Source organism: Clupea harengus, unplaced genomic scaffold (genome assembly GCF_900700415.2).
Source record: "Clupea harengus unplaced genomic scaffold, Ch_v2.0.2, whole genome shotgun sequence".
In the NCBI taxonomy this organism is placed as follows: Eukaryota; Metazoa; Chordata; class Actinopteri; order Clupeiformes; family Clupeidae; genus Clupea; species Clupea harengus.
The window spans coordinates 2,606-20,000 of NW_024880553.1; the positions used below are offsets into that span (position 1 = coordinate 2,606).

The 17,395-nt window shown below is 42.6% G+C and overlaps 1 protein-coding gene across 1 annotated transcript; it reads left to right on the forward strand.

Annotated features, from left to right (window-relative positions):
* Positions 1–1,048: 1,048 nt before the first annotated feature.
* On the forward strand, positions 1,049–14,916 carry LOC122132374 (up-regulator of cell proliferation-like; the record flags this gene model as incomplete). Its single annotated transcript, XM_042707152.1, has 3 exons — positions 1,049–1,300; positions 12,449–12,601; positions 12,746–14,916. Coding segments are annotated over exons 1-3 (2,576 nt in total), but the record flags the coding sequence as incomplete, so codon positions are not given.
* Positions 14,917–17,395: the final 2,479 nt, after the last annotated feature.

Genomic DNA, 17,395 nt, shown 5'->3' on the forward strand with positions numbered 1-17,395 from the left:
ACAAGAAAGAACAGGACAATTGATCTCATGTTGCAAACGTGAGGGATGCTAACAAAGCCACACCACTTCCTCTCTTGGGGAAATCTGATCACAATCTGGTTTTCTTACAACCTCAATATATGCCAAAAGTGCGCAGACAACCAACCGCCAGGCTCCTTCAGGAAGTGGTCTCCTGAGGCAGAGGAAGCCCCTCAGGGACTGCTTTGAGTCGACTTACTGGAGCGTGCTGCAAGACTCATTTGGAGAGGACATAGAGGGGGTCACACACTGCACTACCGACTACCTGAACTTCTGTATGGACATTGTCGTTCCCTCAAAATCGGTGCGCTGCTTCCCAAACAACAAGCCTTGGATAACTAGCAAAGATCTCCTCAATAAGAAAAAGAGGGCATTTAAAGAGGGGGAAACTGAAGATCAGGCTGCAAAACGCAAAGGAGTTATACAGAATATGGAAGGTTGAACAGATGCTGCAGGAGAACAACATGAAGGGATGAAAGTATGAAAACCATCACAGGCTCCAAGAAGAGCTGCAGCACTGTTGAGGGGGATGTGGTGAGAGCAAACCAGTTCAACCACTTCTACAACAGGTTTGATAACTCTGCTCCTGCTGTCAATGCCTGTCCAACACTCATTCCTCCCCCACCAGCTGCTGTTACCTACTCACCGCATGCCACAACCCCCAGATCCAGACCTCCCCCTGCTCTGACCCCAGTCAGTGTGGCCCCACTCCCTCCAGCTTCCAGCCTTCTGCAACTCTCCACAGATGCAGCCCTCCCCAAGGCGACCACACACAGCACCCCCTTTTCCCTACCATCACGGCGGGTCAGGTCACAGGACAGTTGAGGACACTGTGCCCCAGGATGTCCAAGACTTTTCAAAGCATGCGCTGAGGAACTGGGAGAGCCTCTGCATCATATTATCAACCTGAGCCTCCAACTGGGGAAGGTCCCTGCTCTGTGGAAAACATCATCTCCATTCCAAAGAAGCCACAACCCAGTGAGCTGAATGACTTCAGCCAGTCGCCTTAACCTCACACTTATGAAAGACCATGGAACGACTGCTACTCCACATCCTCAGACCCCAGGTACGCAATGTACTCGACCTGCTGCAGTTTGCCTACCAGGAGAAGGTGGGCGTGGAAGATGCCATCATCTATCTACTGCACAGGGCACACTCTTATCTGGACAAGGGGAAAGGTGCTGTGCGAATTATGTTCTTTGATTCCTCCAGTGCCTTTAACACCATCCAGCCCCTCCAACTAAGTGACAAGCTCTTGCAGACGGGTGTGAAGGTCCACTTGGTATCCTGTGTAGGTACACCTGGAATGGTCCATTGTGTTTGACTTTAATCAGTAGCTTGCGTCTGATTTCAGCCGGAACCTACGTCAGACTTTACCTGTCATAAAAATGTAACCTGATGCATTTCTTAACCACGCCCACCTGAGCGTGGATAATAGCCGCATCTCCCCAGATATCTCTCTCTCTGTGCCGGCGCCCCCCTGGCAAGGACCTCTTCACCTCTCTCCCTCCGGGCATCGTCCGCGAGGAGCAAGCCTCTTTGACCTCCTCTCACCTCAGGCATCGCCTGCACACGGTGAAGAGCAACTCTCTTTGTTCTCTCGCAACAAAGAGAACTCACTTTTGTCTCACGGCCGACACACACCTAAGATCTCTCAGTCAACTGACTGCTAAGTGAGACGAAGTAAGTTTAGCGAAAGCAGCTAACAATAGACCTGCTAGCTAAATTGCAGAGGAAAGCAGCTAACAATAGACCTGCTAGCTCACTCTACACAACGGGAACAGAAGGCAGACTGCAACGTTCTGAGCGATCAAATCCTCCGACCTAAACTGCAGGGAAACAGACATCACAGCAAGGACAACTTTCTCCATTTACGGACGGCATCATCTCTTCTCTGCCTCATCCACATCGGACCAGCACAACACTTTTCCCAAAGGACTGGTAACTCTGACATTAACTAAGCATTTAGCTATCCTAGCTATTCACAACCTGGCTAAGCATAAGACTGTTTACATGCCATTGTTCATGTGTTTCATATGTTTTGTTTACTGAACGTAACTGTTTATATATTTTCATTGTTAGTTGGTAGTTGGCGTCGCCACACCATCTGGGTTATCGTTAGGACTGCTTCTCAGACACATCGGGTCTTGCATGCATCACTAACCATTTCCCTCTCCTAACATGGCATCTAAATCGCGCACGATTACATATATATTGGCCTTCACATAGCCACACACGCAACGAGAATACTCGAACTTCGCGCTGCATATAGACTCGCCCTTGCTCACATCACATGTATGTTCGCGTACGTGCACACACATGCACGCGGAACTACGTGATCAGACAAAGGAACACACACATTCTTTCTGGCGCGCTCCTAACAGCGCAACCCCGAGCTCACAAGCTCACACACACACTCCCTCTCTATTACACATACACCTATTCCTTCAATTCATTGGTTAGTTACATTTAGCTAGATTACATATTGTGTGTTATTTTCTTATCATTGTGTAAATAAATACTTTGATTTATATACGCTGGTTTATTTAATGTTACACAAGAATGGACGTTGCCAACCTCTTCTATTCAGAATTCTAATGACCTTCAACCATACTATTAATAAGGTAACTTTGGTTGTAGTTATTAATTTAATTATTAATCAGATCATTAATATATTTTATGAGACTGATATATTTAACGAGACTGATTTGTGGATTATCTTTACTTTGACCACCGTGGAGGACCCTACACTTTGTGTGGCGCCCCCTAGGTGTTCAACTTAATTGATCTGCCTTCGTGTTGAATGGTTGATGCCTGTCCAATCGGGTGAGATTACCAACATATTGTTGCTGTTGCAAGGACAGCACCAGTGTGTCTTGGTGGCCCTCGCAAAGACGGTATCACAATTTACACACAATTGCACCCACATTCACCCGGCTCCTGCTCACAGGGTAAGTTACCTACATAGTCTGGTACTCCCATGTGAGGCTGGTACCAATTTCACCTACACCTGGATAACAGACTACCTGACCGAGAGGCCACAGTTATCAGGCTGAAAAACTGCCTCTCCGAGACTGTGGTCTGCAGCACCGGCGCTCCACATGGGACTGCGCTCTCACCAGTCCTGGTCACCCTGTACACGTCTGACTTAAAACCTACAACACGGAGTCATGCCACATCCAGAAGTTTTCTGACAACACTGCTCTTGTGGGATGTATCAGGGATGGGCAGGAGGGAGAGTACAGGAGCCTGGTGGATAACTTTGTGCAGTGGTGTAGCCAAAACCATCTGCAGCTGAACACCACTAAGACCAAGGAGATGGTAGTGGACTTTAGGAGGTCTCAGCCTCCTCTGCTACCAGTCTCCATCGGGGGTGTTAGTGTGGAGGTGGTCAACACCTACAAAATACCTAGGAGTTCATCTGGACAGTAAACTGGACTGGTCAGCCAACATAGATGCCATCTACAAGAAGGGCCAGAGCCAGCTCTACTTCCTGAGGTCCTTCAATGTCTGCAACAAACTCCTGCACATGTTTTACCAGTCTGTTGTTGCCAGTTTCCTCTTTTATGCTGTGGTGTGCTGGGGAGGCAGTATAAAGATGGCTGGTGAGGAAGGTGGAAGCTGTTGTTGGCACTGAACTGGAGTGTCTCACAACAGTGGCAGAGAGAAGGATTTTTGGACAATGACCACCACACACTACACAGAACTTTAAAATGACAGAGGAGCATATTCAGTTGCAGACTCCTGTCACTGTCATGCTCATCGGACGGGATGAGGAGGTCCTTTGTCCCCAGGGCCATTCAGCTGTACAAGAAGTGGAGGGGGGAGATGGACTTCTCTGCATGAGTCTACCTCAGTCTGCCCTATCATCCATCCCATCTTATCATACCAACCCACTCTCCATCCTTGTACTGGTTATATCAGCCCTTTGCACAGACTTAATCTCTCACTTTTGTTTGCCTTTTGCAACCTAGTTTTAAATGATTGTTTGTCTCAGTACTATTTGTGTGTGTTTATGTTTTGTAAATTTCCCTTGGGATGAATAAAGTATCCATCCATCTATCTATCTATCTAACATGTTGGGAAGCTTTCATCGGTGCCAGTTGGCCTATTGGTGGTGTTTGCAATGTTTTTTAATGGTTTTTTTTGACAGTTAGCTCACTATTTTAGACCAAAACTTTTTGAGACAAGCCTAATGGTTTGGTATAGGTTTGGAAAGATTGTGTGGCACCTCAATGTTTTCAACTCCTCACAACACAGCACAAATCCAAACACAGGCAAACAATTGCACATTCGTAAATGGAGGCAACGCATCGCTGCCGTGACGGTAGCTATACGCACTGTCACAGGACCAAGAAGCAACAAATAGGTAAATTGGGAATAATTAATATAATTAAAAGACAAGACATCCAAACAATGGACAAAGGCACAAAAATAGTCAGCAAAAACAACAATCCCAAAATACAGTCCAGTAGAACCTTACAAAGACAATAACAGAAAGTACAGGCAGGACGTGGCTTTAATCGGGTACAAGTGGACAAAAACAGATCCAGGAAGCAGAACCAACAGCGCCAGGAATAAATCACTGATCCACAGTACAGGCCAGAGTCAATGAGCCAGAGATGAGAAACACCTTCTAGCCATGTTGGGTTCAGTGTTGGGTTGGTTCAAGAGGCTCAGATGCCCATATCCAGTATTTTCTGCTCAGGCCTTCTTACTTTAGGGGAACAGCTCATTTTAAAGGTACACCTTAATGTAATAGATAAGTTGGGTTTTTGACTTCAGGGTTGTCTTTGAGACAGTGCACAGTCAAGTAGAAACACGAAAGACAGGCTTATAAAACCAAAATATTAATTCTGAATTTTGTCTGTATTTGTTCCATTCAGTAATTGTGAAAAGTATATTTAACTTAAAACTTTCAGAATAAAGCAACATAAACCATTGGTTTTTTTTTGTGTGCAAAAATGACCAACCAACTGAACTGATGTGAACTGAACTGAACTTAATTCTCCTACCGTTCCAGAGATCCCAGTCCCAGAGTGTCTGACTGTGAGCTCTATCACTGCATCATCTGCTAGCGTCAGCTGGCTGGTGTCTCTTGAGATGGAGCAGACTCCACACAGCTTCCTGGTCTCTTACCACAGTGAAGGGACTGAGCTAAAGTCCATCTCTACTGGTTCAAGCAGCACGGACATCACAGGCCTGAAACTAGGAACTGACTACACTGTTAATGTCTACACTGAGCTCCAACATGGAGGAAAGAGCCAGCCTGCTTCTGCTCAGATGAAGACAGGTGAGATATCAGGAAGGGGAGAATGATTCCCTGAAGTGTTATGAATGATTGAACTGTGTTGTTAAAGCTTTTTGAGGCACAGCAATAATCTGATCTAGAGAAGGAGTGTCCACAGGCCAAAGTGTAGTAAATATGGTGGACAGAGGCCCATACTGAGGCAACATGTTAACATGATTACGTCACAATAATTCACTCTTGGCCTAGAAATGAAATTTGGATACACACTTTATCTGTCAATCGTCACATGAATTCAGCACAGTCATTAAATATGATATTGCAACCAAATATCTACAATTTTCACACAGACCTTTTAAGGAGGTCTTCGTACAGCAATTTGCGTGCATTTTTTTAATTAATTTCATGACAAACATTTTAATCCATCCAGAGATTCCAGTCTTAGAGCATCTGACTGTGAGCTCCATCACTGCATCATCTGCTAGCCTCAACTGGCTGGTGTCTCCTGAGATGAAGCAGACTCCACACAGCTTCCTGGTCTCTTACCAGAGTGAAGGGACTGAGCCAAAGTCCATCTCTACTGGGTCATGCAGCACAGTCATCACAGGCCTGAAACTAGGAATTGAGTACACTGTTAGAGTCTACACTGAGCTCCAACATGGAGGAAAGAGCCAGCCTGCTTCTGTTCAGATGAAGACGGGTAAGATACGATTCATATTATAATATATACATGAACCAAACCATCTATTAATTTTGCTGATGTGCTATTAGACAATGACGTAATGAATCAGACTACAGTGATGGCGATTTTGAGATGTGTCCAAGCTATCTGACTGATTTGACATCTAGACGGAAGAAAAAACATCGTCTGAACTTCTAATTTGTAAAAAACTTTTAAATGATTTTTCACACTTGTCTCAATACCATGTACAGTTTTTCACACAGTGTGCTTTACAGACACACACCTGAGCACATCAGTTAACCTTTGGTGCAAAATGCACTACAACCACCAAAACACTTCATACTTCAAAAGTGACTGTTGCCAAACCTAAAGCATATGCTTTCTTCTATTAAACTTCTTTTTCACTCAATATACAATTAACTAAAAAACACATACAACTTGAAGCTTTGTGTTGCTGTATCCTCCTATATTTGAAAGAAAAGAAATATGTATGTCTCTTACTTGTAATACAAAACAAATACAGGAAATCGGAAATTCAGCTGTATGCCGACTCTTTTTGTAATTGTCACGGGACGCAGATGTTTATCTAAAATAGAGTTCTTTAATGAGGATTAAAAAATGGAGAACACACAAGGAGTACGAACTAACTAAAAACGCTCAGAGGTTTAACAGGAATAAATACTCAACTCAAAAATGCAAACAAGATCAAAACCAAGGTACTCAGCGTCACTGGAAAACACAGAACTGTGGATGTAACTATCTATACTAGGGCTTAAACAAAACAAACAATTACGGGCCTCATTTACTAACAGAATTGCGCCCACTTCAGGTGTAATTTCTCTGCAAAATGCGGGTAAAGACATGGAACCATATTTACAAAGGCGGCGCACTTAAGTCAAAATGCAGATTGCCCGCTGCTGGGAGGGTATAAGGGAAAGTGGGTGTTCACCACTAAGAGATGGGAGGAGATGCTTAAAGTGTGCCTAATTATATATTCTGTGGTATTTACTTAAACTGCCTGACGAGAGTGCGTCTCTAATTTGCATGAGAATTCTCCGCCTCATAAAAGCAAGTCGAAACCAGGTCTGTTCCATTTGTAACGAAACAAGAGGTGTTTTAGCATGACATATCAGCTGCTAAATTGAATGTGCGAGAAATGTTACGCAATTCATAAAACAAATAAAAATACGTACGTCAGGGTTTTGGGAAAAGATAACAGAAATGTTATTTGTTTAAATGTTTATATTTGATATATATATTTGAATCGCCACTCCATGTAGGGTTTAAACCGTCTTCTTTGCCTTTTCCCCCCATCGTTCAAGCCCACCGAGTACAACGCTCACCTTCTGCGAAGGAGTAATGCGTATCTGTTCAGGAAAATACTTGTACCTGAAGTACACTAACTAAACTAAGTCAATTTTACAGACAGATCAGCATATTCATTTCACCTTCCATGTTTATTTTGACGTTATTCATGGGTACCAAAGACGTCACTTCCGTGAAGCCTGCCGCCATCTTTGTGTCCGACTCAACCATTATTCCCGTTGTATTATACGATTTTTGTACCCAATAGTAGCTAGGTAGTCATATATAATAATATATAGTAATAATATAATAATAATATTAATAATATAATACTAGTATTGTTTCCTATTGATAGGTTCTTCAAATCTAGACTTTTTAAATGTAGTATTTTCTATTTCTAGTGGTTAGTTAGTTAGCTATCATAGTTAGCTAGCGAACAGTCATGACTACGAACATAGCACATCTAAATGAGACAGAAAGACAGCGATATTTAGAAAAAACATTGATTATTGGCCGCAATCCATATTTATTACCTTCAAACTTTATTTTGTCCCTAAAGTCTGCCCCAACTGTCTTTTCCCGACGTATACATTTATCTTGTACACAATCCACCCCCATACACCGGAGATAGCCTGAAGGGCCTTCAAGATTACAGATATCAATATGCAGTTGCAGGATGGGTGAACTACACCAAGATATGGCATCTGGAGACAAAACATATGTATGTCATCACAGGACATCTTAGTAATTCAAACAGCGATTATCAACCGATTTATTTTAGTGGTGGTTAAGAGTGCCAATGTGGGCTAGCTAGGTGTAGCTAAAGCCTTTAGTGAAGGGCTAAACAGCTCGCTAACTATTAGCACTCTAGCTTTCTCAGGAGAGTTTAGCTCTGATAAGACACGGCAATTATTCACGATTGTATCAATGTGCTGCATTTCACTTAACATGTCAGTCATTCCCAGGTACGGTGTTCATATTAGGACATCCTCAGATCTCAGACTCAAGTGTCAGACTCAAACGAAAAGGCGTCAGGTCTCAGACCAAAAGTAGTCAGACTCAGGCGAAACGGCTTCAGTCTCATGAAAACCTCTGTCATCCTCACACAAAACGTTGTCAAACCAAACGGCGTCATCCTCACACAAAACTTTGTCAAACCAAATGGCGTCATCCTCACACAAAACTTTGTCAAACCAAACGGCGTCATCCTCACACAAAACTTTGTCATACCAAACGCCGTCATCCTCACACAAAACTTTGTCAAACCAAACGCCGTCATCCTCACACAAAACTTTGTCAAACCAAACGCCGTCATCCTCACACAAAACTTTGTCAAATCAAACGCCGTCATTCTCAGCAGAACTTTGTTAGAAAAAAAGTTGGCAGAGCTAGATGAGGGAGCTGTTGACTAGCTTTCTGAATGAGCTAAAGTAGCAGCTTTTACAGTGAATACCGCTGTGGTGTTTCTGTTAACTGGTACAGCAAGAAAACTTACTTTTGATATAATACGAAATAGTTGTTTTCTGCAAGCTAGTTTACTCGTGTAAAGTAAACCCATGTTTAGTCCTCCGGTTGCTGACTTTGCTGAAGAATGAATGCCTCCACTTGTCGCTAACCTAAGTTTGCTAGCTAGTCAAACTTAACAAACTAGCAGAAGGTCTATGATAGTACACAACATTAGAATCGTTTCCTTCATGGTATACGTTAATGGCGATTGTGTTGTTTAGTGTGACGTCGTTTTGTCTGAGTCTGAGATCTGAGTGGAGTTTGGTTGTAGTATCCATGGCAACCGGAGGACTAAACATGACTTTACTTTACACAAGTGAACTAGCTTGCAGAAAACAACCATTTCCTATTAACGTGCCGGCATAGTCGCCCCATAATGCCGTGCGGCAGGCGCATACTTTTTTCTATGTGATGTACTAGCGCTCAACGATGTTCCCTAACAATGTTCCTTACTTTGTTAGAAAAAAAGTTGTCAGAGCTAGATGAGGGAGCTGTTGACTAGCTTTCTGAATGAGCTAAAGTCATCTAGCTCTGCCAACTTTTTTTCTAACAAAGTTCTGCTGAGAATGACTGCGTTTGGTTTGACAAAGTTTTGCGCCTGAGTCTGACTACTTTTGGTCTGAGACCTGACGCCTTTTCGTTTGAGTCTGACACTTGAGTCTGAGATCTGAGGATGTCCTAATATGAACACCGTACCCAGGCTCGGAACACAAAATCAACATGTCCGTGAATAGTGTTGCAGGAAGATACAAAGTGTTGACTGCACAATCTGAAGTTACATGTTGGCTACCAGTTGTCTCTTCTAATTTGCAGCCAACCATTTATTCCGCCGATCTAAATCTTTTGGTATACAATTAAATTGTTTCTTTGGGTAATTTTCGTGACTATTGTCGCATCCATCAGCACAACATAAGCAGGGCATTTTAACTTTCTGTGGGTTGTGACCGACTATTGTCTGTGTTGTGACCGACGCTCAGCTAGACTTTCGGACACAAAGATCGCGGCGCTTAAACGCAGTGACGTCACATGGTATCCATGAATAGCCTCTCAACTCAAGCTAGCCAGTGCCATGGCAACCGAATGTCTGAAAACCTCTGTTTCCCCTGTCCACGCTACAATGCGAACCCGGAGCTTTTGAATGTATCTGCCTACATTTACATTTACATTTAGTCATTTAGCAGACGCTTTTGTCCAAAGCGACGTACAAGGGAGAGAATATTCAAGCTACGAGCAATAGAACCTGGTGTAACAATAAATAAATACTACTTTACATTAGAAATATAACAAAATGAAATAAAAAGAAGGTTTTCAGTGTTGGAATACGTCGTTTTAAAGTACGGGGTGTCATGTTTTCCTACCAGACTGTATGCTATGCAGCAGTTAACCTGACTATTAACTATCCTTGCTATATCTAGCTTAAGGAACCATCTTATCAGTTTGCAGTTGCCTGTGTGTGATTACCTCATGTTAATATGTGTGAATATGAACTTGTGAACATAAACTTGTTAGTATCAAGCTGCACAGGCACCCTGAGGGGTAACCATAGCAACCCAGAAACTCAATGATCGCTGAAAAGTTTAATTTCCCAAAATCAGCTCACCAATAAAAGACAAAGTTATCACAACTGTTAGTGTGGACGGAAGGGCTAAACGGAGAAATATTTATGCGTTTCTATATTTACCCGGGTTAGTTTGCTGTAACCTCGTGAACCAAAAGTTATAATTCCAATTCTAACTCATGAGGCCCTCAGAGTCAAACTCTGGAATAAAACGAACTCAAGATATAACTGGAACGGGAAATCAAGGAAAGCAGGGGCGTGTCACTGAAAACCTGGGGTCGTAGCCACGGAACTTGGGGAGAACGCTGGATTGGAATCCAGGGGACGTGGAGATTGTTGGGACGTGGCGGAAGCCGGCTGTTTTAGGACGTATTTTAGTCCGTAACGCGATGAGGCCAGTGTGCAAAGGTGTGTGAGTTGAATTTGAAAAGGGGGGCATGGCCGGAGCTGAGTTCAGCGCAGACGTGACAGTAATATAGTATACCACAGAACATTTTGCAGACACTTTTCATTCCCAGTACAGTAAGTGAAACAACAATACATAAGACTGCCACTAGAAGTGTCTTGCAGCCCTATTGCTGATATGTGGTGTCCTTTGAATTTAGCGTGAATTGTTTATGAACTTTTGAAAACATTTACAGTACAGCAACATTCTCCTTTGCCTTGAATCTTTGAAAAAAAATCTGTAGCACATCTTATTTACCCCTAAAATCCCCCATATCCACATATATTTCAAGGGAAGCAGTTGTCTCGACTTTTTTTTTTATCTGTTGGTTTGCCTGTTACAATACTGTAGATACCACTTTTGAGTCAATTAAAATTTGTGTTAAATGGTGTCACCTTTACTTGGTTAAAGTAACACTATGCAACAATTTGACACTTGAGGTATGGTTTTGTAGGCAACTAGTTTTGGTACCATCCTCAAATTCATTATGATAGCATCTGTTCATGTGAACGACAGATACACACCTGTGTCTTCCCCACTAGGCAGCCAAGATATGCCCTATGTAGTTCTGTGTAACGGGCTAGAACCCCTGCAAAAATGGAAGAAAAGCTTTCACACGCATGACATTGCCATCTATAATGCCAAAAGACACCAGTTAATGTGTTGGAAAGCTTCCATCAGTGTCAGCTGGGCTGTTGGTGGTGTTTGCAAGGTTTTTGCATGCCTTTTAGGTAGTTAGCTTACTAGTTTTGGAACAGAATTACGTATTGCTGCTTTAATGTTGTTCGACCTTTGTTGTAGTAGTTTGGGTCACTTTGTCTCATTGATTTCCTCTTCCTCTTTCTACTTGTCCTTATCCTTCCTCAAATGCTATTTCCTCTAACTCAGGGGTGGGCAATTCATTTCCCCAAGGGGCCACATGAGATAGTGGAGGGCCGGACCAATATGCTGAACTCAATTCTGCTCAATATAAGTTGTATCTCTTTATAAAAAACATTAAATTGTATGGTTTTGATTAACTGCTACTGGTAAGAGTAGATGTTACCTTTAGGCTATCAAAAATGTGGTGCAGGCATAGTAAAAACGCCAACATTATTTAATCAACATTTAATCATCATTCACAAAAACGATTTTGAAAATGAGCATGTTTTTGCAGTATTAAAGGTGTGCCCAGACGACCAATATACATGGCACACACACACACGAGAGCAAACTTGCAATGCAATAGTATAAGTATACAAATTAATAGTAATATAAATTTTTATCAGCGCAAATGCTTGCAGCCACACCCACACGCACGAATGTAGGCCTACGGAAATAAATAAATATATTTTTACGGAAAAAAATATCCCGCTTATTATACGGTTAATTGCCAAAATAATAGAAGACATTCCTCCAAAATACCCCTTTTTAATGATTTTGTTGCCGTTTAGTTCTTCAGGCAAATGCGAAGCAACCCACCTTCTGACTTCGAAGGACTGTAGAATGCTATATACTACACTGTCAGCCAGAAGCATGCATTCACAGGTGACTGGAAGAGTTCATTAGCGCAAAAAGACAGTGGGAATTTTCCAGAACATTTTAACCAGGCAGTGTAGTAGAACAAAGACATAAAAGCAATGCAATCCAGTAACCCAGTACAAACAGCCAAATATGTTTTAACCCCCAGAACTCCTCCTTCCTAAGCTGCTGTCAACCTTGGGCCTGGGGGATCTTCATGGAGGGAAGCTCACACTCAGCTCAGTCCTGGAGATCAACAGTAACACAGTGTCTGACAAACCAGCAAAAAGTCTGGAGCAGCTACCATGGACCTTCTTAAGGAAACTGATGATGTCCAATGTAAATGCAAGAAATATCAAATGTGCACAAGACCAGTCAATGTGTAATTATAGTTTCATTGATGCTAATGATGATTCTGATGCTATAAATCCTCTAGATTTGATCACTGCTCTTTTCCACTGCTCAGATCCTTTCCTCCAGCAGGAAATGGTCTCCAAAATGTCCATGTGCCAGTTTGCTGTTCCTCTGCTGCTGCCAAACTGTGACACACAGCAGAGCACTCTGATGCTGTGGGCCATGAGAGACCTGGTTAAAAAGTTCAGACCTCACTCTCTAGCAGGTGACAGGACATTTGTAGAGGGCAGGATTGTAGAAATGGACATCCCCATGGTGTCTTTTGTTAGACTAGGAGAGAGCAGTCTGCCCAAATCTCAAACTCTGAACAAGTTGCTCAGTACTCCTCATCAGCTTAACAACATTTTTGTTCACTGTGACATGGAGTGTGGTGATGTGCGCAGGAGAATCTCAGATGGTCTGGTTGAAGTCAGCTGGTATTTACCCTGTGGGAAAACAAACATTGACATGTTCACACAGCCAGTGGCCATAGCCAATCTGAGAGGAGATGGCAGGTTGTTTAAGACCCAAATGTCCTTCCTGTATGAGACCTCAGCTGCAGTTTTCATCTTCAGTGATGACCTAGAGGGAGACCTCAGCACTCTGAACAACAGAGAGAGCAGAGCTGAGCTGTTCCTGGTCACCGACTCTAAGAGTAAGACCTTCAACATGAAGACACTCAGGGATACATGCATGAAGCACAAGGTGAAGGAGACCAATGTGATCATCAAGAAAAAGCAGAATGATGCAGAGTTTCTGGAGGCCCTGCGTTTCAGAGTGAGTGGTGCCATTGGAAAGAATCCACATAAACTGAAAGTGGAAGACATGGCTGCTGTTTCTCCACGTGTTGGTATTGTGGTTGATGAGGACTGCTATGAGTGTGCAAATGGCAGAGCAAAGGCTGAAGGCATCACTGGAAGCATTCAGGATGTTGTGAAATTCAAGGAAAACCAGTTGCCCTTACATGGTGAAATATGGAAGGAAATCAGTCAATTAGAAAAAGAGAACTGCAGAATGCGTAATGCAGGCAAAGACATAGAGGGTTACAGGAGTTCACTCAAGACAAAACAAGAAGCACTCAGAAAGAAACAGCAGCAGACGGCTATCTCAGAAGCCATGGGGAAATTCACTGTTGGAATCTCAGAGTCAGGAACACAGCGTCTCTACTTCCTGAAATGGCTGAAGATTCAGCTGGACACCCTCTCTAGACAGAACCTGTCCACACTGAGAGAGCAGTACAAAGACTGCTGTAGAAACACACCACAGAATAAGGAGCTGATTGTAAACTTAGATAAGCAAATCTCCAACTGCTCTTTGGGTCCTGAGCACTTCTTCCGTGAGCTGGGCCAGCTTTATGAGTGTGCTTGCTCCCTTCCAGAAAACAACCCAGCCCGACAACAAGTCCAGCACCTACCTGCTCTGTGTGCTCAGATGCTGCTGGATGGGTTTCCAGTTGAGCTGGTCGATGGAGACGCATCAAACATCCCAATGAAGTGGATAAAAGAGGTCCTGACTCAGCTACATCAGCTGGTGGACACCAAGAGTAAGATCCTGGTTTTGACTGTGCTGGGAGTGCAAAGCACTGGGAAGTCCACCCTTCTCAACACCATGTTTGGAGTGCAGTTTGCAGTCAGCAGTGGAAGATGCACCAGAGGAGCCTTCATGCTGCTGATTAAAGTCTCTGAGGAATTAAAATCTAAGCTCAAGTGTGACTTCATCATGGTCATTGACACAGAGGGCTTAAAATCACCTGAGCTGGCAACATTGGACACAAGCTACGAACACGACAAAGAATTAGCAACGCTGGTCATAGCGCTCAGTGACATCATCATCATCAATATTGCCATGGAGAACTCCACAGAGATGAACGACATTCTGCAGATTGTGGTCCACGCCTTTCTCAGGATGAAGGAGGTTGGGAAGAAGCCCAGATGTCTGTTTGTGCATCAGAACGTGTCAGACATGTCTGCTCATGACAGCAACATGATAGACAGGAAGAAGGTGATGGAGCAGCTGGATGAGATGACCCAAATAGCAGCCAGAATGGAGAGAAGAGAAACCAACACAAAGTTCACTGATGTGATGGACTACGATCCTGACAAAGACAGCTATTATATACCTGGACTTTGGCATGGAACTCCCCCAATGGCCCCAGTGAATGCTGGCTACAGTGAAGCTGTCTTTGAACTCAAGAAGAGTTTAATTGACTCCTTACAAACATCTGATAACATCATTAACAATAATGCAACAGAGTTCCTCAGGTGGACTCAGTGTTTGTGGAATGCTGTGAAATTTGAGAACTTCATCTTTAAATTCAGGAACAGTTTGGTGGCAGATGCATACACAGATTTATGCACTCAGTATAACACTTGGGAGCTATCTTTCCAGAAAAAGATGAACAACTGGCTTATAACCAAGGAAACAATGATATCCAATTTTGGAGTGACTGAAAATAATGTCCAAATTAATCTCTTACGCACCAGGCTCAGAGAGTGGAGACATGAGGCATCAGAGAAGCTACATGAAGAAGAGCGGACAATCCTGTCCAACCTTGAGGAATACTTTAAGAAAAAGGACAGCAAAGTCCGTTTAGTAGAGAAATACAGAGAGGACTTCCGATCAAGTGCCAACTCTCTCAGAAAACAGATGGAAACGTCTATAAAATGCTCTTTGGAGAAGGCTGTTGAAATCAGAGAGGGAATGGAAAAGGTGAAGTAAAATCAAGGACAAGCAAATGGATACAATTGAGAAAAAGGTCTGTGAGTTGCTGAAAGAGTGTAGAGAGAGAAAAGCAGATTTATCTAAGGATGGACTCACCATTGAATTTGAGGAAATGTGGGAAGGAATCATGTCTGAGCTATCTGGCGTAAATGTCAGATTTTTGTCTGCAAAACGAATGTGTATCAGTGACCAGTGCAGTGACACTTCAGACCTTTTTATAAGTGTATATTTAGAGAGTTTAGAAAATGGTCGTAATATTTGTTTTGCTAGGGGACAGGTTTTTATTATTTGTTTATTTTATTCATTATCATTAGCTTTGACCAAATCTGTTTTGGGTCCCTTTAGGTTGAATGACCAACTTGATTATTCTGGTCTTTATTGTCTTTAAGATGTTGAATAATGAAATGTGTTTCCCTTCGGTACTCTTGGGGGATTTTGAGAAAATTGTTGACTTTGTTCAGTTGCTGGCAGTTAGTAGTTCAGTACCACAGGCACTGCACATACATACACACACACACACACACACACACACACACACACACACACACACACACAAACACACACAAACACACACACACACACACACACACACACACACACACACACACACTGCACTAAGTAGTTCAGTACCTGATTCTTTTCTCTTCTGTTCAAGTGGTTTCATCATGAAGTCAATAAATCACCTTTTAGACATTTTCACTTTTTTATGTTTGAAATTATCTTAATTTTGTTTTGAGGTCACTAGTGATTAGTTTGATTTATTATTGTTACGTTGTTATTATATTATCACATTTTCAAATGGGTGAATTTGGATTTTTGTTTAGGTTGAGTGACCACCTTTCATTATGAAATTAATACATTTCTGATATAATCACAGCAATGACCTCCAATCAACCCAATTTAATACATATTGTGTAATTGGCACCAAGTATGCATATTACCTTCATAGATACTAATGTGTTTCTTTATTCATTGTGTTTGGGGCTTACTATAGGATGGCAGTTTAACCAGTGTGTGTTTCTAGCTAGCGGAATAAGAGGTTATTCATACAGAACTCTTTGCTCTTTAAACTCTCCAGCTTTCTATTCCACTCCAGTCATATTACAAAGCTGATTAATCTGCAGTGGTGTATGATTTAGTGACCCAGTGAACAAGCGTGTTCACTGACATGTATTCAATAAATGGCACAACAATCATATTTGTGTGATGACTATATTTTTCTTATCTTTGTTTTGAATAGACAACATATGTATGTGTTTCTCTCTTACACAAATAATAGTTGGCTGTTGAATGTATATGGCTAATGTAACATTGATCAGATTTCAAGACAAGGACTACAACTACAAGGACTGAAATAGTGTGTAACAGATTTGTAGTCGAGGATGCAATGGTTAGCGTGAAGAGGGCTTTGAAGATGATTGAATGTGTGTGTGTGTGTGTGTAGCAGCAATTTCTAATTTACTACCACTGGTGGCTGAGATGGATTTAGTTCTGACGCGTGTAGAAAAGATGAGAAGTAGAGGCAGGCCCGGGGTGGGTAATCGGGAGAATCGGGAGAGTTCCCGGTGGGCCGCTTCACTTCTGGGCCGGTCGAGAATTACATTTTTTGACATTTGTCACGTTAGTCCATCTTCTCTTAAAGTAGGCTACACACGTTCCGCATTCTGACACCGCAGCCTCTCCATGGGTTGTACCATGCGAGGGAGTTCTCCCCTCCCAAATAGAGTTGGTTGGGTCCATAGCCCGCCTTTTCCAAAACGTTTTCTCAGATAGACTACCGATAGCTGGGCCGGCCCTACCGCAACGATACGCGTCAGGGAGGATGGATGGGAGGAGAGGGGCTGAAAAAGCCAGGTTGAAAAAAAGAAAGGCATTGGAGGAAGATGCTGCCAAATGTGCCAGGCTTACCGATTTATTTTCAAGAGGACAAACACAAGTGGCAACTGGTAAAAGAGATACATAGGCCTAATGATTAGCAACGTAACTATTCGGCTAACGTTGTAGCGTTGGTTAATATCG